The 21,278-nt window shown below is 48.4% G+C and overlaps 1 protein-coding gene across 4 annotated transcripts in view; it reads right to left on the bottom strand.

The window, feature by feature from the left end:
* Positions 1-21,278, bottom strand: part of LOC112235199 (tensin-2) — a 60,200-nt gene that overhangs the window by 8,278 nt on the left and 30,644 nt on the right. For 3 of the 4 annotated variants that reach the window (XM_042299711.1, XM_042299709.1, XM_042299712.1), the window contains exons 4-19: positions 12,908-12,946; positions 11,326-11,367; positions 11,178-11,227; positions 9,643-9,826; positions 8,721-8,771; positions 8,504-8,626; positions 8,140-8,204; positions 7,815-7,898; positions 6,449-6,561; positions 6,004-6,064; positions 5,775-5,850; positions 5,499-5,628; positions 5,036-5,101; positions 4,812-4,928; positions 3,185-4,681; positions 2,890-3,052 (exon numbers count right to left, since the gene is read on the bottom strand). In XM_042299711.1, coding sequence (XP_042155645.1) covers positions 2,890-3,052; positions 3,185-4,681; positions 4,812-4,928; positions 5,036-5,101; positions 5,499-5,628; positions 5,775-5,850; positions 6,004-6,064; positions 6,449-6,561; positions 7,815-7,898; positions 8,140-8,204; positions 8,504-8,626; positions 8,721-8,771; positions 9,643-9,826; positions 11,178-11,227; positions 11,326-11,367; positions 12,908-12,946 — 2,861 coding nt within the window. The remainder of the gene's footprint in view (positions 1-2,889; positions 3,053-3,184; positions 4,682-4,811; positions 4,929-5,035; positions 5,102-5,498; positions 5,629-5,774; positions 5,851-6,003; positions 6,065-6,448; positions 6,562-7,814; positions 7,899-8,139; positions 8,205-8,503; positions 8,627-8,720; positions 8,772-9,642; positions 9,827-11,177; positions 11,228-11,325; positions 11,368-12,907; positions 12,947-21,278) is intronic. The other variant, XM_042299710.1, reaches the window with a different exon arrangement.

Raw genomic sequence — 21,278 nt, 5'->3', positions numbered from 1 at the left:
CCCATCTATCTTCAGAGCTCGTGCTGCTAGGCGACCTAAACTGGAACATACTTAACACCCCAGCCATCCTACAATCTAACCTTTATGCCCTCAATCTCACACAAATTATCAATGAACCTACCAGGTACCTCCCCAAAGTCTTAAACACGGGCACCCTCATAGATATCATCCTTACCAACTTGCCCTCTAAATACACCTCTGCTGTCTTCAACCAAGATCTCAGCGATCACTGCCTCATTGCCTGCATCCGTAATGGGTCAGCGGTCAAACGACCTCCACTGTCAAACGCTCCCTGAAACACTTCAGCGAGCAGGCCTTTCTAATCGACCTGGCTGGGGTATCCTGGAAGGATATTGATCTCATCCCGTCAGTAGAGGATGCCTGGATATTTTTTTTAAATGCCTTCCTAACCATCTTAAATAAACATGTCCCATTCAAGAAATTTAGAACTCCCCAGACCTGACTGCCCTTAACCAACACAAAAACATCCTATGGCATTCTGCATTAGCGTCGAACAGCCCCCGTGATATGCAGCTGTTCAGGGAAGCTAGAAACCATTATACACAGGCAGTTAGAAAAGCCAAGGCTAGCTTTTTCAAGCAGAAATTTGCTTCCTGCAACACTAACTCAAAAAAGTTCTGGGACACTGTAAAGTCCATGGAGAATAAGAACACCTCCTTCCAGCTGCCCACTGCACTGAAGATAGGAAACACTCTCACCACTGATAAATCCACCATAATTGAGAATTTCAATAAGCATTTTTCTACGGCTGGCCATGCTTTCCACCTGGCTACTCCTACCCCGGTCAACAGCACTGCACCCCCAACAGCAACTCGCCCAAGCCTTCCCCATTTCTCCTTCTCCCAAATCCGTTCAGCTGATGTTCTGAAAGAGCTGCAAAATCTGGACCCCTACAAATCAGCCGGGCTAGACAATTTGGACCCTTTCTTTCTAAAATTATCTGCCGAAATTGTTGCCACCCCTATTACTAGCCTGTTCAAACTCTCTTTCGTGTCGTCTGAGATTCCCAAAGATTGGAAAGCAGCTGCGGTCATCCCCCTCTTCAAAGGGGGGGACACTCTTGACCCAAACTGCTACAGACCTATATCTATCCTACCATGCCTTTCTAAGGTCTTCGAAAGCCAAGTCAACAAACAGATTACCGACCATTTCGAATCTCACCATACCTTCTCTGCTATGCAATCTGGTTTCAGAGCTGGTCATGGGGTGCATCTCAGCCACGCTCAAGGTCCTAAACGATATCTTAACCGCCATCGATAAGAAACATTACTGTGCAGCCGTATTCATTGATCTGGCCAAGGCTTTCGACTCTGTCAATCACCACATCCTCATCGGCAGACTCGACAGCCTTGGTTTCTCAAATGATTGCCTCGCCTGGTTCACCAACTACTTCTCTGATAGAGTTCAGTGTGTCAAATCGGAGGGTCTGCTGTCCGGACCTCTGGCAGTCTCTATGGGGGTGCCACAGGGTTCAATTCTTGGACCGACTCTCTTCTCTGTATACATCAATGAGGTCGCTCTTGCTGCTGGTGAGTCTCTGATCCACCTCTACGCAGACGACACCATTCTGTATACTTCTGGCCCTTCTTTGGACACTGTGTTAACAACCCTCCAGGCAAGCTTCAATGCCATACAACTCTCCTTCCGTGGCCTCCAATTGCTCTTAAATACAAGTAAAACTAAATGCATGCTCTTCAACCGATCGCTACCTGCACCTACCCGCCTGTCCAACATCACTACTCTGGACGGCTCTGACTTAGAATACGTGGACAACTACAAATACTTAGGTGTCTGGTTAGACTGTAAACTCTCCTTCCAGACCCATATCAAACATCTCCAATCCAAAGTTAAATCTAGAATTGGCTTCCTATTTCGCAACAAAGCATCCTTCACTCATGCTGCCAAACATACCCTTGTAAAACTGACCATCCTACCAATCCTCGACTTTGGCGATGTCATTTACAAAATAGCTTCCAATACCCTACTCAACAAATTGGATGCAGTCTATCACAGTGCAATCTGTTTTGTCACCAAAGCCCCATATACTACCCACCATTGCGACCTGTACGCTCTCGTTGGCTGGCCCTCGCTTCATACTCGTCGCCAAACCCACTGGCTCCATGTCATCTACAAGACCCTGCTAGGTAAAGTCCCCCCTTATCTCAGCTCGCTGGTCACCATAGCATCTCCCACCTGTAGCACACGCTCCAGCAGGTATATCTCTCTAGTCACCCCCAAAACCAATTCTTTCTTTGGCCGCCTCTCCTTCCAGTTCTCTGCTGCCAATGACTGGAACGAACTACAAAAATCTCTGAAACTGGAAACACTTATCTCCCTCACTAGCTTTGAGCACCAACTGTCAGAGCAGCTCACAGATTACTGCACCTGTACATAGCCCACCTATAATTTAGCCCAAACAACTACCTCTTTCCCTACTGTATTTAATTAATTAATTAATTTTGCTCCTTTGCACCCCATTATTTTTATTTCTACTTCGCACATTCTTCCATTGCAAATTTACCATTCCAGTGTTTTACTTGCTATATTGTATTTACTTTGCCACCATGGCCTTTTTTTGCATTTACCTCCCTTATCTCACCTCATTTGCTCACATCGTATATAGACATGTTTATACTGTATTATTGACTGTATGTTTGTTTTACTCCATGTGTAACTCTGTGTCGTTGTATGTGTCGAACTGCTTTACTTATCTTGGCCAGGTCGCAATTGTAAATGAGAACTTGTTCTCAACTAGCCTACCTGGTTAAATAAAGGTGAAATAAATCAAATAAATAAATAATGTTGGAATGTTTAATTTCTGATATGTGACTTTTGCAGATGTTAAAAAGAAGACAGCAAAATAGGCACCTTTCTTGTGTGCACAGAGGGCTGCTGGTGAGAACAGGGGTGGGCGGCCTAGAGAGGTCAGAGGGCGTGGAACACGGGACATCTCTTGAAGGATGCATCCTCTTGAAGGAACCCTGGGAGATGTGGTCCCGCCAACTCACGTTCTCACTCACCCCCCTTCCATCTTATGGAAGACAGTGAACAGAGAGAATGACTTTATGTGACAGAACTGTCAGTTGAATAATGATTTCCTACATTGGTTGAAATGTATTTCATGAAATCATCTTATACAACCCCCCAGTGGGGGTTGTCTCACCTGTCTGGCTCTCAGATGGGAACTGCTGAGTGTGGGCTTCGGGGTGGTGGTCTGCTGGCCCTCTGGTGTGGCTGCAGGGGCCTGACAGGGTGGAGGGAGGGGGCAGAGGGGAGGTGGACTCAGACTGGTAACCTGAGGCATAACCCCTGCTCTCAGAGGGGGAGGGCTGGTAGTGGGAGCAGAGGCAGACCTGGTGCGGGGTCTGGTAGCCACTGCTGCTGCTGTACTTCAGGTCCAGGTGGGCGTGGCCGTGGGAGCAAGACGCCTCTGGGTACGCAGGGTGGCCAGACGGCAGAGGGTCAAAGGAGAAGGCAGGTAGCTCGTGGTCCTGAAGCCTGTAGGCCCTCCGGTGCCAATAGTCGGCCTTTCTCTCCCTCTCCCATTGGAGCTCTGCCTCCCTGTCTCTCTCCCAGTGCAGTGACATCTCCCTGCCTCTTCTCAGTCCCCCTGCCTCCCTCTCCCAGTGCATCTCTGCCCCTCTAGGCAGCTCAGACTCCCTTACTCTCCTTAGCCCTGCTTCCCGATGCTGCAGTTCTGCCTCTCTGTCCCAGTGGAAGCTCTCTCCTCGCTCCAGCCGCAGGCTGTGGAAGGCTGAATCCTCCCTCCTGATGAGGCAGTCCCGGCAGGGGCAGCCAGGGGGTGGCATGCCGTCCAGCAGCAGCATATCTTGGTAGGACCCGGAGGACTTGGGGTGGTGAGGGTGATGGTGTGTGTGTGAGGGAGGGTGGTGGTACGGACCATAGTCATCACTTCTACAGAGCAGGCGCCCGGGATGAAGGGTGTGGGGGTGAGAGGTCAGGTCCTGGGATGGATAGGGGCACAGAGAGGGGTGACGAGAGGGTCCCTCATGGTGCAGGTAGTGTGGAGGGCCCTGTTGGCGGTTCCATACCAGGTCAGGGGGAGGCAGGGCCTGATGGGGTTGAGGGTGTGGGCTGTAGTGCTGACACAGGTCCATGTGTGAGGGGACGGTGGCAGGGTTAGTCAAGGGCGGTGACCCAGGGTGGCCGTTGGTGCCCGGAGCTCTGTCCCGGCAGTAGCCACTGGACATGAGGTGGAGTCGGTCACAGCCGGGCTCGGCACAGCGCTGGGAGTGGTAGCCCACCCGGCAAGAACAGGAGCGGTCGAGCCTCAGGGTGCCTGTATGCTCAGACGACAAGTCCCCATCGTCCAGGATGGCAGTCTCCCTCTCTCTGTCCAGGCCATCCCTCTCCCCCTCGATGCCCCCCAGCAGTCGGTCCAGGTCCTCTCTCTCCTGCCGGGTGGGTGGCGGGAGCCCTCTGGACTCCTCTGGATGCTCTGGGAGGGCAGACGAGTGGCCGGAGTGAGTGAGAGAGTCAGAGCTGGGAGAGAGCAGCTGGCTCTGACTGGGCCTCTCCTCGCTGGTGCCTGCTGGACTGCCATTGGTGGAGGTCAGGGAGCCAGAGCCTGGGGCTGAGAGACGCTTCTTTATCTGGGCGTACAGACTTCCGTCCACTGGACCCCTGGTGTGGGCTATGTCTGAGAGGGGGAGAGAGAGCAGAGATTTAACATAGCTTCAGAGTACAGTATCATCAGCACAGTATTAACTGCGGGCTGAATGTATTATTAAGAGTGTCTCCTTGGTTCTCTGTACTGCTCTGTACTGTACCATCAAGGCTGTCTTGATAGCGCTGGTTGAAGTTCTCATAGGAGTCCCAGCGCACCACTGGATCAGCTGTGTTGTAGTCCACTGTGACAGCAGGGTCATTTCTCTGGTACTCACGCCCTGTGGAGAGAGTTCATGTTATTAGAAACGTGATCAAACACATCAATACAAACTTGTTATTGTGTTCCCTGGCACTGTTACACTGTAAATGCATAGTTCAAACCAACCTTTCATTTTCTCTGGTCCCGAGGAGAAGACAAACTCCACAGTGGCATCCGAGGGAAATCGTTCATCTGAGAAAATACATTTGACAGTTTTCCTTTAAATTCTGTCAGTACTTATCCGATTGGGATCATCACTGCCACATAATCCCCTGGTGCTTTTTCAATACAGAGCACAACTTTTCAGCTGGGAGTAGTTGAACATTTCACAGAACGTAATCATATTAGCGGAATTAGGAAACGATCGTGTTCAATATACAATGAAGCAATGGACCACCACACATACTGTGTTGTTGAGGGATTGATTCATTTTGACACATCTGCTGCATACAGGCATTTCTACTGAGCACTTCCCTTAACCACCATGTTGAATAGACACGCTTTATTGTTCCACACTGACCTAACAAAACAGATACCTCAGGCCCTGAACAGACAGACCCCCCCCCACCAGAACCCCACTAGTTCCTACCAGTACAGGCCTCATCCAACTCCCCCTTGCCGAACCATAGCTGGGCCCCGTGGATGGTGCAGGTGTGGAACTGCAGTCTGAACACTGTGTCCCTCTCTGCACCCTGTGCCCGTCTGTGGTAACACTTCACCTGCAGGGAGAGACAGAGGTAGAGAGGGAACAGAGCAACAGAAGGAGAGAAGAATCATACTTAATGGACTGCCAGTGGCAAGACGGTGACTTCACTTGAGAAAAAAAGTGGACTAGTCCAATGGCCAGACAGATGGTCTCACTCACCATGATGTCTCCCTTCAGCAGCAGTGCAGGCTCAATGGTCACACACAGTCTTCTGCCTACAGAACCCTTCAAGTCACTGTGGACAGACAACACACAACATATGAATACAAATAGACACACACAAGGACAAGTAGGCCTAAAGATACATCTTGTCCGAGTTAGAGATTAGTCTTTTCTGTCAGTGGTGTTGGTTGATAATACTGTAGGACATGAAGTGATGCAGACTCACTATATCCCTGATGTATAGACCAGCTGCATGGACTGGTAGATCTTCAGGAAGGGGAAGTAACCTGGGCAACGATAAAGAGAGGCGGTGTTCAGTGTTACATAGTGGAATGTGCTGACTGTCTCTGTCTCTATCCGTAAAACAATTCAAGATAAACAGCCCAGTGTGTAGGTGGAGGGTGAATTTGACCATCTGAAAACATTGCTATCATTCACAGGGCCATATCTCAGAGCCTTCTGTACAGACAGGCCTTCACAGACACACACACACACACACACACCTGGCACATTCACGCACTAGCACGCACACACACACACACCACGGTCTTTACTGTAAAGACAGACTGAGACAGACTCAGCACCCGAGTGTAGTGGTCTAATGTGAGGATGGGAGGAGCCAACTGTCAGTCAGGGGAAACAAGTGTGTGGTGCCCCTCGCACGGCCTCACCTCCTTTGCCCTGGAAGTTAGGAAGCGTGGGGATGAGGACCTGGTGGAGGAGTAGCAGACTGCTGTTCATCTTGATCGCCCCAGAGAGGAGCCCCCCAAAGTAGTAGATATACCTGAGAGAGAGAGATAGAGAGGGAGGGAGGGATGGAGGGAGGGCAGCGTGAGAGAGAGAGAGAGAGAGTGAGGGAGGGAGGGCAGCGTGAGAGAGAGAGAGAGATAGAGAAAGAGAGAGAGAGGGAGGGAGGGCAGCGTGAGAGAGAGAGAGAGAGAGAGGGAGGGAGGGAGGGAGGGAGGGAGGGAGGGAGGGCAGCGTGAGAGAGAGAGAGATAGAGAGGGAGGGAGGGAGGGCAGCGTGAGAGAGAGAGAGAGAGAGAGAGAGAGAGGGAGGGAGGGCAGCGTGAGAGAGAGAGAGAGAGAGGGAGAGGGAGGGAGGGAGGGCAGCGTGAGAGAGAGAGAGATAGAGAGAGGAGGGAGGGAGGGAGGGCAGCGTGAGAGAGAGAGAGAGAAGAGGGAGAGAGAGATAGAGAGGGAAGAGTGAGAAAGAGAGCAAGAGAGAGAGAGAGAGAGATAGAGAGGGAGGGATGGAGGGAGGGCAGCGTGAGAGAGAGAGAGAGAGAGAGAAGAGGGAGAGAGAGATAGAGAGGGAAGAGAGCAAGGGAAGAGGGAGAGAGAGAGAGAGAGAGGGAGGGCTGGGTGATTTGTAAGCATACATCACAAAAGACAACATCAAATCAAATAAAACGACACTGAATGTAGGTGAAAAGGATGCATGAAGTAATATATACACTGAGTATACCAAACAGGAACACCTCAATTCGGTTAGGCATGGACTCTACAAGGTGTCAAAAGCGTTCCACAGGGATGTTGGCCCATGTTAACTCCCAATGCTGCAACAGTTGTGTCAAGTTGGCTGGAAGTCCTTTGGGTGGTGGACCATTCTTGATACCCACAGGAAACTGTTGAGCATGAAAAACCCAGTCGCGTTGCAGTTGTTGACATAAACCGCTATGCCTGGCACCTACCTCCATGCCCCGTTCAAAGGCACTTAAATGTTTTGTCTTGCCCATTCACCCTCTGAATGGCACACATACACAGTCTGCGTGTGAACCTGTCTCCTCCCCTTCATTTACACTGATCGAAGTGGATTTAACAAGTCACATCAATAACGGATCATAGCTTTCAGCTGGATTCACCTGGTCCGTCTATGTCATGGAAAGAGCACGTTGTTCTTAATGTTTAGTACACTCAGTGTTTACCTGAAGAGAAAGGATGGGAAGGAAGAGGGAAGAGCGAGAGAGACATACAGACATTTACAGCACTTGTTGGTTAGTGATATAGACAACATGGACAACAAGATGGTGCTTACCTGTTTTGGGACGGTTGGAGGGAGCAAGATACCTTGTCCTCGCAGAACTTCCTCATGGCCAGGGTGCTGAGGGCCTGGTCTGCCCTGCTCAAACACAAAAAAACACAGAATTAAAGCGACACACAACAAGAATACACACTTCATGTAGAGAATTATACAACATTTACACAACTTTCCCATAATGGACAAGACCAGGCTCTCTAAGAGCCAGAAGTACATGAATGCAGCTGGCTTGAGCCAAAGAACAAGCCAGTTTCCACTACTACAGCCCTAAACCATGCTCAGTGTGGAAACTGTGGCTTTGGATGCGGGACAGGACACTCACCCTGCAGAGATCTTGCTGTAGTGCATGTAGGCTGCAATAATCACTCCTGTTTTGCCCTTGTTGCCCTGAAGGAGAAAGATCAGTGCCAAAAGAACATGAAGTCCCATCTGTTTTTAGCCCCGGGTTTGAGGAATAAACTGATTATTATTGTTTTAAAGACACGGATGTCACTACCCCTACAAGATCTCATAGCAATTTCAACATTTCACAGTGAAAAGATACAAAGGTGACTTATTGCACTGATCAAAGAGCCTCTGTGAGTGAAATACGTGAGTCATCTATGTGAAGCCAGCAGACCCTAAAAGCCCCTAAAACAACAAAACTACCCTTTAAAACCTAGTCAGAAACAGGCCTGAACCCTGACCTTGCAGTGCAGGACCACCACATGCTGGGGGTCGGAGGTCAGCCACGTCTCCATGGCCTTACACATGGCACAGATCTTGTCCAGGGGAGGGGCATGGAAGTCAGGCCAGCCGAAGTCAAGGACCTGGACCACATGGGAAAATAGTGAGGAAAAGTACATTACTATACTTAGCCTTAGAAACTGATACAGTATTGATACAGAAAATAAAAAATGATACCTTTGGATTCATGCGGGTGATGTCATGGTGTCGTTCAGAGAGGTTGAAGAGCTGAAAGGAAAATGGATATTCAAATGAATGATGTGTGTTCAACCAGCCCAGCAAGCAGAGGCGTCATGCCCATAGGGGGCACAGGGGCACGTGCTCCCTCAGATTTGTCTTTTAATTAAAAATAATAAATAAAATAACCGTATTTTTTGGTTTATTTTGTTGTTGTTGTTTCTCTGTAATTACTACTAGCCACCTAGCCATTTTATTAAGTTGTCTTTAGCTAACCCAGCTAGGATACGAATCTCCCAACCTCATCTCCAAATTAGCTACCAAGAATCCATTTCAGGCTATCAATCAAGTTAGAGTAGCTAGCTTGTCTAACTATCTTAGCTGGCATGTCTGCTGGCAAGGTTGGTAGACTTTAGAAAAGCAAGCAATTACTAAATGTACTGAATAAGACTAACATTCCTTTTATCCAGATTTTAGCAGGAATGCAGAGAAGCATATTTAGTTTCTTTAAAAAAATAACCAAGAGGATACAGACAGCTCAAGAGAGATGCTAAGCTTGATGTTTCTTTGGCATACAATTAAATATTATGATTATGGCTTTAGATTGCAGGAAAAGGTTGTTTCAATTGTTTGAAAGTTTCTCAAACTTTCGAAAAGGGGGTCCTAGCCCCACGCCGGACCCCCTAGCCATCCTCACGTACTTTGTGACCCCTCAGATTTTTGTGTGGTGCATGACGCCCCTGCCAGCAAGTAGCACATATAAAACCCCATATGAAAGCGTCACTGAGTGTATGGCTACTTTCCAATATCCATACCAGCATACCACTTAGAATGCATTCCTTCATATTAAGTGCTAGGCTGGTAGTGTGGATATTGGAAGCTAGCCCATGTCTACATCAGCGGCAGGAAGTACTGTACTCACCAGGAACTTGTCCTGGTGCTTGGACCTGAGCATGGCGGTCACCTCCTTGAGGTTGAGACGGTAGCGCTGCTCGTCCAGCAGAGGGGGGAAGAACACGGAGATGATCCTCTCAGTGATGTAGGTCAGGTCAAAGTCATAATGACGCTCCATGACTCTCTCCATCACACGGTCCACACTGATACTCCTAATCAGGGAGATTGCTGGGATTTATGCTGTGGTCTATAGATTTATGTTATGTTACTGCTTTGAGCTCTAAACCAACCCTGAAAACGTACATTTTCAGTCTCCCTTATATTAATTAACCCAGCGTTCATCAAACTAGTGGTCGTGACTGATTTGAAGAATGGGGTCAAGAGAGAAGAAACTCTGAAAAATATGTAATGCACCACAGAAAGACCTGGAGGTAGTGCAGTTGGAGAATGAGAGGAGGTGGAGAATTGCAGGAGGTGGAGAATGAGATGAGGTGGAGAATGAGATGAGGTGGAGAATGAGATGAGGTGGAGAATGAGATGAGGTGGAGAATGGCAGGAGGTGGAGAATGAGATGAAGTGGAGAATGAGATGAGGTGCTTCTACACCTGCACTGTTTGCTGTTTGGGGTTTTAGGCTGGGTTTCTGTACAGCACTTTGAGATATCAGCTGATGTACGAAGGGCTATATAAATGCATTTGATTTTGATTTGATTTGACGTGGAGAATGAGATGAAGTAGAGATTGAGATGAGGTGGAGAATGACAGGAGGTGGAGAATGAGATGAGGTAGAGAATGAGATGAGGTGGAGAATGGCAGGAGGTGGAGAATGAGATGTGGAGAATGAAATGAGGTGGAGAATGGCAGGAGGTGGAGAATGAGATAAGGTGGAGAATGACAGGAGGTGGAGAATGAGATGAGGTAGGAGAATGAGATGAGGTGGAGAATGGCAGGAGGTGGAGAATGAGAGGATGTGGAGAATGAAATGAGGTGGAGAATGGCAGGAGGTGGAGAATGAGATAAGGTGGAGAATGGCAGGAGGTGGAGAATGAGATAAGGTGGAGAATGGCAGGAGGTGGAGAATGAGAGGATGTGGAGAATGAGAGGGATAAAAGGAGGAGTGAGAACATAGAAACAGAGAGAGAGAGCAAGAGCGGGGAGAAGAGAAGACAAATAAAGAGAATAAAGAGGAGTAGGAGTACATCCTCTTCCTCCTCATCATAATGCTAGAGTACATCCTCCTCCTCATCCTCCCCTGCTCCTCCCTCCCCCTCCTCCTCCTCTCCCCCTCCTCATCATAATGCTAGAGTACATCCTCCTCCTCATCCTCCCCCTGCTCCTCCCTCCCCCTCTTCCTCCTCTTCCCCCTCCTCATCACAATGCTTCAGTAGATCCTCCTCACCATCATCCTCCCCATGCTCCTCCCTCCTCATCCTCCTCCACCTCCTCTTCCCCCTCCTCATCATAATGCTCCATTAAATCCTCCTCCTCATCCTCCCCCTCTTCCTCATCCTCCTCTTCGAGGAAATGATGCATTGAAATAGGGTATGATAGAGAGCTGAGTTACCTGGAGAGGGTGTTCCTCTGTTTGTTGTAAGTCAAAGACCTTGTGGAGCCCTGAAGACAGAGAGAAATTAAATTACCACCATTTCTGACACCGATAAGAGAAACAGCATCAGCATTAATTTGTGGAGAGGAAGAAAGAACACTCTTACCAGGTGTTGGATGTGTCGGGATGGAGCAGTTCCTTTGCCCTGCTTTAGGCAACAAGGAGAGACATACGATAATGCAACGAGGAGAGACATACGGTAATGCATCGAGGAGAGACATACGGTAATGCAACAAGGAGAGACATACAGTAATGCAACAAGGAGAGACATACGATAATGCAACAAGGAGAGACATACAGTAATGCAACAAGGAGAGACATACAGTAATGCAACAAGGAGAGACATACGGTAATGCAACAAGGAGAGACATACAGTAATGCAACAAGGAGAGACATACGGTAATGCAACAAGGAGAGACATACGGTAATGCAACAAGGAGATACATACGGTAATGCAACAAGGACAGACATACGGTAATGCAACAAGGAGAGACATACGGTAATGCAACAAGGAGATACATACGGTAATGCAACAAGGACAGACATACGGTAATGCAACAAGGAGAGACATACGGTAATGCAACAAGGAGAGACATACGGTAATGCAACAAGGAGAGACATATGGTAATGCAACAAGTAATGAGGAGAGACATAGAGTAATGCAACAAAGGAGAGACATACGGTAATGCAACAAGGAGAGACATACAGTAATGCAACAAAGACAGACATACGGTAATGCAACAAGGAGAGACATACAGTAATGCAACAAGGACAGACATACGGTAATGCAACAAGGAGAGACATACAGTAATGCAACAAGGAGAGACATACGGTAATGCAACAAGGAGAGACATACAGTAATGCAACAAGGAGAGACATACAGTAATGCAACAAGGAGAGACATACGGTAATGCAACAAGGAGAGACATACGGTAATGCAACAAGGAGAGACATACGGTAATGCAACAAGGAGAGACATACGGTAATGCAACAAGGAGAGACATACGGTAATGCAACAAGGAGAGACATACGGTAATGCAACAAGGAGAGACATACGGTAATGCAACAAGGAGAGACATACGGTAATGCAACAAGGAGAGACATACGGTAATGCAACAAAAAGGCTTCTTTCCTGACGGGACAACCTATACTACTTCCTGTTACAATCTACTTCTAGAAAACCCTCTCCTCATACAAGAACAAACCAAGCCCACTCTTCAAGCCAAGGAAAAGAGAAGCTTCTGCCATTTTCCAACAGCACTGCAGATTTAGGGATGGTCATAGCTGATTTATTTCAAACATAAATTGAAGGAATGAAGTGGACTATAAAAGAGTGAGAGAGAGCAAGAGTCAGAGAGAGAGAGAGAGAGAGAGAGAGAGAGAGAGAGAGGAGAGAGGAGAGAGAGCAAGAGAGTCAGAGAGAGAGAGAGAGAGAGAGCAAGAGAGTCAGAGAGAGAGTCAGAGAGAGAGAGAGAGAGAGAGAGAGAGAGAGAGAGAGAGAGAGAGAGAGAGAGCAAGAGAGTCAGAGAGAGAGAGAGAGAGAGCAAGAGAGTCAGAGAGAGAGAGAGAGAGAGAGAGAGAGAGAGAGAGAGAGAGAGAGAGAGAGAGCAAGAGAGTCAGAGAGAGAGAGAGAGAGCAAGAGAGTCAGAGAGAGAGAGAGAGAGAGAGAGAACGAGTGGTCAACTTACCAGATCAGGCGGGAGAGCTGGGATGCAAGCTGTGGTCACCTGAAACATAACAACATACCATTTTTTCCAACGAGAAACAATATTAAACCAAACACATAGTCAAACATAAACATAGCATTCTGAAACTATCCGCTAAGTTTTGCTTTCTGCCGTCTGGTTTTTGTTGTTGTATTTCCCTCCAGGAAAGAGGGAAGGGAGTGGTGGGGCTGGCGAGGCCACCGGGGAAGATGGGCCCGGGGGAAATGCTCCCTCGCTCAGACGGACAGAGAGATAAGGAGAGAGAGAAAACACATCTAAAGCCAGATAAGAGAGCCTTGTCATCCAACGAAGATATGATCCACCTGAACGTAGATTACAGTAGAAATACCATGACCAGGGAAGTATGGTATGCAAGTCCCAACACTCTCAGAGGCGTTTGGTGGGACCGTCCGAGGCTGCTGCATTTATCTGGCTAATATACACTTCTCCTTGGTGTCACTCACACAATGGCACAGTTGTAGCCTGGGAGCATGTGCACATGATCATAAGTGCACTAACGAGGTCATACGCACACTGATTCACATAAACAGACAAAGGGCTACAAAGTACAACTAATAGGATGGTTAAAACCATGCAGTAGAAACTGTTGCGTTGACATCACTACAGCCTTTGCTGTCTGGCACGCACACACACACACACACACCATTTCCCATGTGCAGTGGGCTCCAGATCTTGACCTCTGACCCAGGGAGGAAGTGGAAGCGCTGCAGCGGTGGTGGTGGGGCTGAGGCAGGGTCGAAGACCACAGTCATGCTTTCGTAATGGCTGAGCTCACTGCCGGCCAGTGTGTCCCAGCGTTTCCACTCCCCAACCCTGTTACGTCTGTTTGTTTGGCCACAGGAAAGGGCAAGGGCTTGTACATCTCATTGTGTACAGAGGGAAGTGACAGAAGCCTTGGGTAGGGGTGTGTTTGAGTATGTGGGCCAAATATAACTAGTGTTCTCTAAGAAAGTGTGTGGGCCTCAAACCTCTTCTTATCATACAGATGCTAGAATAGGTCAGGGGTCAACAGACAATGTGCTGAAACGAGACACATGACTACATCAGAGAGCTTGTTTCAGTCAACACCACTGCTATATTCTATAAATCTTCAAGAATTATAGCAGATCTTACCCAATGAGCAGAATTGGTTGAAAAACATATTTTCAACATGTTTTCAACCCCAAAATACCTATTTTCAACATCTTGTGCAATAGGGTATCCTGTGTCCTGGCTGCAAGTTGGGCTTGGAAAACTGAGAACACGTAACTTGCGGGAACAAGAACCATGTCTAAAAGGATGCACGGTTCTGCTGCAGACATGAAACCAGTTTGAAAGAACAACATAGAAAGACAACCAGACAGCACTCTAGTAAAATGTTACACTCTCTTTCTCTCTCTCTCTCCAACTGTCCCTCTCCTCTATCTCAACCTTTTCTCTCCCTCTCCTCTATCTCAACCTTTTCTCTCCCTCTCCTCTATCTCAACCTTTTCTCTATCTCAACCTTTTCTCTATCTCAACCTTTTCTCTCCCTCTCCTCTATCTCAACCTTTTCTCTCCCTCTCCTCTATCTCAACCTTTTCTCTCCCTCTCCTCTATCTCAACCTTTTCTCTCCCTCTCCTCTATCTCAACCTTTTCTCTCCCTCTCCTCTATCTCAACCTTTTCTCTCCCTCTCCTCTATCTCAACCTTTTCTCTCCCTCTCCTCTATCTCAACCTTTCTCTCCCTCTCCTCTATCTCAACCTTTTCTCTCCCTCTCCTCTATCTCAACCTTTTCTCTCCCTCTCCTCTATCTCAACCTTTCTCTCCCTCTCCTCTATCTCAACCTTTTCTCTCCCTCTCCTCTATCTCAACCTTTTCTCTCCCTCTCCTCTATCTCAACCTTTTCTCTCCCTCTCCTCTATCTCAACCTTTTCTCTCCCTCTCCTCTATCTCAACCTTTTCTCTCCCTCTCCTCTATCTCAACCTTTTCTCTCCCTCTCCTCTATCTCAACCTTTCTCTCCCTCTCCTCTATCTCAACCTTTCTCTCCCTCTCCTCTATCTCAACCTTTTCTCTCCCTCTCCTCTATCTCAACCTTTTCTCTCCCTCTCCTCTATCTCAACCTTTTCTCTCCCTCTCCTCTATCTCAACCTTTTCTCTCCCTCCACATCCTCTCTTTCTCTCATTCTCTTCCAAACTGACTCTCTCTCCATCCCTCAAAAATTCTCTTTCCGCCTTTCTCTAATAATCCCTCTATCCCGCGTTCTCTCCCCTCCTCTCTTTCCCCTCTCTCTCCCTGTCAATCTTTCCCTCTCTCTCGCAGCATCCCCCCCCTCTCTCCCAGTCTGCTGCCCCCCCTCTCTTTCCCCTCTCTCTCCCTGTCAATCTTTCCCTCTCTCTCACAGCATCCCCCCCCCCTCTCTCCCAGTCTGCTGCCCCCTCTCTTTCCCCTCTCTCTCCCTGTCAATCTTTCCCTCTCTCTCACAGCATCCCCCCTCTCTCCCAGTCTGCTGCCCCCCTCTTTCCCCTCTCTCTCCCTGTCAATCTTTCCCTCTCTCTCGCAGCATCCCCCTCTCTCCCAGTCTGCTGCCCCCTCTCTTTCCCCTCTCTCTCCCTGTCAATCTTTCCCTCTCTCTCGCAGCATCCCCCCTCTCTCCCAGTCTGCTGCCCTCCCCTCTCTTTCCCCTCTCTCTCCCTGTCAATCTGTCCCTCTCTCTCGCAGCATCCCCCCCCTCTCTCTCTCCCAGTCTGCTGCCCTCCCCTCTCAGAGTGAGTGATGGGGCCTGCAGCAGGGGAGCATTATGCCAAAAAACACACCAGATTCCATCTCTTTGGCCAACACTTACGAACACGCTTCCTGCAAGTGCTCTCCCGCTACCCTCTACCCTCTCCCTTACTCCTGCTCTCCTTCTGTGTACCTCTCCCTCCTCTCCCACTCTATCTTTTTCTTAACAGGCCCAGCTGGTAAGGCTCACAGTGCTAACCCCTCTCTCCCTCTCATAGATGGGCCACTGGTCCAACCAATGTTTTGATCCATCAAAGCCAGGAACCATGGCTAATGCACTCACTGTGAATGCATGTGCAGTTCTATGAGAGACTAGCTGGGGATGAGGTAACATTACTGGTATGTTATTAGAGTGAGTGAGTGAGTGAGTGAGTGAGTGAGTGAGTGAGTGAGTGAGTGAGTGAGTGAGTGAGTGAGTGAGTGAGTGAGTGGGTGGGTGGATAAGTGAGTGAGTGAGTGAGTGGGTGGGTGGATAAGTGAGTGAGTGAGTGAGTGGGTGGGTGGATAAGTGAGTGAGTGAGTGAGTGAGTGGGTGGATAAGTGAGTGAGTGAGTGAGTGAGTGAGTGAGTGAGTGGGTGGTGAGTGAGTGAGTGAGTGAGTGAGTGGTGAGTGAGTGAGTGAGTGAGTGAGTGAGTGGGTGGGTGGGTGAGTGAGTGGGTGGATAAGTGAGTGAGTGAGTGAGTGAGTGGGTGGAGTGAGTGAGTGAGTGAGTGAGTGAGTGGGTGGATAAGTGAGTGAGTGAGTGAGTGAGTGGGTGGATAAGTGAGTGAGTGAGTGAGTGAGTGGGTGGATAAGTGAGTGAGTGAGTGAGTGAGTGAGTGAGTGAGTGAGTGAGTGAGTGAGTGGTGTGGATGAGTGAGTGAGTGAGTGGGTGGATAAGTGAGTGTGTGAGTGGGTGGATAAGTGAGTGAGTGAGTGGGTGGATAAGTGAGTGAGTGAGTGAGTGAGTGAGTGAGTGAGTGACTGAGTGACTGAGTGACTGAGTGACTGAGTGACTGAGTGAGTGATTGGGGGGAGAGAGCCTGGATAACAGGGGAGAGAGCCTGGAGAACAGAAGAGAGAGCCTGGAGAACGGGGGAGAGAGCCTAATGAACACTCTAAAGCAGACCTAATGAATGTTCAGAAGCAGATCTAATGAGAGTTCTAAAACAGACCTAATGAACGTTCAGAAGCAGATCTAATGAGAGTTCTAAAACAGACCTAATGAACGTTCAGAAGCAGATCTAATGAGAGTTCTAAAACAGACCTAATGAGAGTTCTAAAGCAGATCTAATGAGAGTTCTAAAACAGACCTAATGAATGTTCTAAAACAGATCTAATGAGAGTTCTAAAACAGACCTAATGAGAGTTCCAAAGCAGACCTAATGAATGTTCTAAAACAGACCTAATGAATGTTCTAAAGCAGATCTAATGAGAGTTCTAAAACAGAGCAAATGAGAGTTCTAAAGCAGACCTAATGAGAGTTCTAAAGCAGATCTAATGAATGTTCTAAAGCAGACCTAATGAACACTCTAAAGCAGACCTAATGAACAATCTAAAGCAGACCTAATGAACACTCTAAAGCAGACCTAATGAACACTCTAAAGCAGACCTTATGAACACTCTAAAGCAGACCTAATGAACACTCTAAAGCAGACCTAATGGACACTCTAAAGCAGACCTAATGGACACTCTAAAGCAGACCTAATGGACACTCTAAAGCAGACCTAATGGACACTCTAAAGCAGACCTAATGAACACTCTAAAGCAGACCTAATGAACACTCTAAAGCAGACCTAATGAACACTCTAAAGCAGACCTAATGAACACTCTAAAGCAGACCTAATGGACACTCTAAAGCAGACCTAATGAACACTCTAAAGCAGACCTAATGAACACTCTAAAGCAGACCTAATGAACACTCTAAAGCAGACCTAATGAACACTCTAAAGCAGACCTAATGGACACTCTAAAGCAGACCTAATGAATGTTCTAAAGCAGACCTAATGGACACTCTAAAGCAGACCTAATGAATGTTCTAAAGCAGACCTAATGAACACTCTAAAGCAGACCTAATGAACACTCTAAAGCAGACCTAATGAACACTCTAAAGCAGACCTAATGAACACTCTAAAGCAGACCTAATGAACACTCTAAAGCAGACCTAATGAACACTCTAAAGCAGACCTAATGAACACTCTAAAGCAGACCTAATGAACACTCTAAAGCAGACCTAATGAACACTCTAAAGCAGACCTAATGAACACTCTAAAGCAGACCTTATGAACACTCTAAAGCAGACCTTATGAACACTCTAAAGCAGACCTTATGAACACTCTAAAGCAGACCTAATGAACACTCTAAAGCAGACCTTATGAACACTCTAAAGCAGACCTTATGAACCTTATGAACACTCTAAAGCAGACCTAATGAACACTCTAAAGCAGACCTTATGAACACTCTAAAGCAGACCTAATGAACACTCTAAAGCAGACCCTATGAACACTCTAAAGCAGACCTAATGAACACTCTAAAGCAGACCTAATGAACACTCTAAAGCAGACCTTATGAACACTCTAAAGCAGACCTAATGAACACTCTAAAGCAGACCTAATGAACACTCTAAAGCAGACCTAATGAACACTCTAAAGCAGACCTAATGAACACTCTAAAGCAGACCTAATGAACACTCTAAAGCAGACCTAATGAACACTCTAAAGCAGACCTAATGAACACTCTAAAGCAGACCTTATGAACACTCTAAAGCAGACCTAATGAACACTCTAAAGCAGACCTAATGAACACTCTAAAGCAGACCTAATGGACACTCTAAAGCAGACCTAATGAACACTCTAAAGCAGACCTAATGAACACTCTAAAGCAGACCTAATGAGCATTCTGAAGCAGACCTAATGAACGTTCAGAAGCTGACCTAATGAGCATTCTGAAGCAGACCTAATGAACGTTCAGAAGCTGACCTAATGAGCATTCTGAAGCAGACCTAATGAACGTTCAGAAACAGACCTAATGAGCAGTCTGAAGCAGACCTAATGTCACCTAAAGTCAGACCTGGTTGAACCCTCTAAAGGCCAGACTGAATGGTATTATCTCTTTATCCATCTGACTTACACTCTGTCCATAATATGTCACTCTAAAGCAGACCTCTGAACACTCTAAAGCAGACCTCCTGTCTCTCTCTGCCATCCCTCCTTCCCTCCTTCCATCTTCTATTCACTCGCTCTTTCTCTCTCTCACTACCTCCCTCTCTCTCTCTCTCTCTCTCTCTCAGTCCAAACACCTGAGGGTGGGTACAGGACAGAACAGAACATATAGGACAGAAGTCATGTGTCCCTCTGGTATCGGTAATTACTGTGTGTGACTCCCAGTCATGGAGCCAGTGTCAACAGTGACCACAACAACCCCCTCGTCTCCTCCCCTCTCCTCCTCCCCTCCTCCCAGTCATGGAGCCAGTGTCAACAGTGACCACAACAACCCCCTCGTCTCCTATCCTCTCTCTCCTCCCTCCTCCCAGTCATGGAGCCAGTGTTAGGACAGTGACCACAACAACAGAAGTCATGTGTCCCTCTCCTCTCCTCCTCCCCTCCTCCCAGTCATGGAGCCAGTGTCAACAGTGACCACAACAACCCCCTTGTCTCCTATCCTCTCCTCCTCCCCTCCTCCCAGTCATGGAGCCAGTGTCAACAGTGACCACAACAACCCCCTTGTCTCCTATCCTCTCCTCCTCCCCTCCTCCCAGTCATGGAGCCAGTGTCAACAGTGACCACAACAACCCCCTCGCCTCCTCTCCCCCTCCTCCCCTCCCCCAGTCATGGAGCCAGTGTTAACAGTGACTACAACAACCCCCTCGTCTCCTATCCTCTCCCCCTTCCCTCCTCCCAGTCATGGAGCCAGTGTTAACAGTGACCACAACAACCCCCTCGTCTCCTCGTCTCCTCCCAGTCATGGAGCCAGTGTTAACAGTGACTACAACAACCCCCTCGCCTCCTCTCCTCTCCTCCTCCCCTCCTCCCAGTCATGGAGCCAGTGTTAACAGTGACCACAACAACCCCCTCGTCTCCTCCCCTCTCCCCCTTCCCTCCTCCCAGTCATGGAGCCAGTGTTAACAGTGACCACAATAACCCCCTCGTCTCCTCGTCTCCTCCCAGTCATGGAGCCAGTGTTAACAGTGACTACAACAACCCCCTCGTCTCCTCCCCTCTCCTCCTCCCCTCCTCCCAGTCATGGAGCCAGTGTTAACAGTGACCACAACAACCCCTCGTCTCCTCCCCTCTCCTCCTCCCCTCCTCCCAGTCATGGAGCCAGTGTTAACAGTGACTACAACAACCCTCTTGTCTCCTCCCCTCCTCCTCCCCTCTCCTCCTCCCCTCCTCCCAGTCATGGAGCCAGTGTCAACAGTGACCACAACAACCTTCTCGTCTCCCCCCCCTCCCAGTCATGGAGCCAGTGTTAACAGTGACTACAACAACCCTCTTGTCTCCTCCCCTCTCCTCCTCCCAGTCATGGAGCCAGTGTTAACAGTGACCACAACAACCCCCTCGTCTCCTCCCCTCTCCTCCTCCCCTCCTCCCAGTCATGGAGCCAGTGTTAACAGTGACCACAACAACCCCCTCGTCTCCTATCCTCTCCTCCGCCCCTCCTCCCAGTCATGGAGCCAGTGTCAACAACAACCCCCTCGTCCCCCCCAGTCATGGAGCCAGTGTTAACAGTGACCACAACAACCTTCTCGTCTCCTCCCTCTCCTCCTCCCCTCCTCCCAGTCATGGAGCCAGTGTTAACAGTGACCACAACAACCTTCTCGTCTCCCCCAGTCATGGAGCCAGTGTCAACAGTGACCACAACAACCTTCTTGTCTCCCCCCTCCCAGTCATTGAGCCAGTGTTAACAGTGACCACAACAACCCCCTCCTCCCCTCCTCCCAGTCATGGAGCCAGTGTTAACAGTGACCACAACAACCCCCTCTTCTCCTCCCCTCCTCCCAGCCATGGAGCCAGTGTTAACAGTGACCACAACAACCCCCTCGTCTCCTCCCTTCTCCTCCTCCCCTCCTCCCAGTCATGGAGCCAGTGTTAACAGTGACTACAACAACCCCCTCGTCTCCTATCCTCTCCTCCACCCCTCCTCCAAGTGAAACAAGTATTCAAAGAGCAATGCTGGACAAAAATAAACGAGTGGTAAATAAACAGAACTGAAAAAATCTGCAAGGCGAGATTGCCAGAGATCAACAATGGAAAAATCCCATAGTAGTCAGTTCATTGTCTTTATGAACCTATAACTGGCAATAACCTGGACGTGACTCCACGGCACCGAACACATGTCCATGGTCTGCCTCTGACCTTGGTGGAGAGAGGTAGAAGACATTCTTGGGATGATAGGGAGACTTCTCAGCACTCGGAACAGAAAATAACAGAACAGTGGCCAAGTACCCTGGTTTTATTTCCCCTCCACCAAGGGTCATCTGGCAGAACCCCAGAGCTGCTAAGTCAGCTGTCACGCTTATGCTTTTAACGCTGATCAGCATCACACGGACTCACTCATTAGTATGACCACATTAAAAACAAGCCACTCTATCTACCCCGGCAATTATC

This window comes from Oncorhynchus tshawytscha, linkage group LG16 (genome assembly GCF_018296145.1).
Source record: "Oncorhynchus tshawytscha isolate Ot180627B linkage group LG16, Otsh_v2.0, whole genome shotgun sequence".
In the NCBI taxonomy this organism is placed as follows: Eukaryota; Metazoa; Chordata; class Actinopteri; order Salmoniformes; family Salmonidae; genus Oncorhynchus; species Oncorhynchus tshawytscha.
This window is presented reverse-complemented; position numbering and strand designations above follow the sequence as displayed.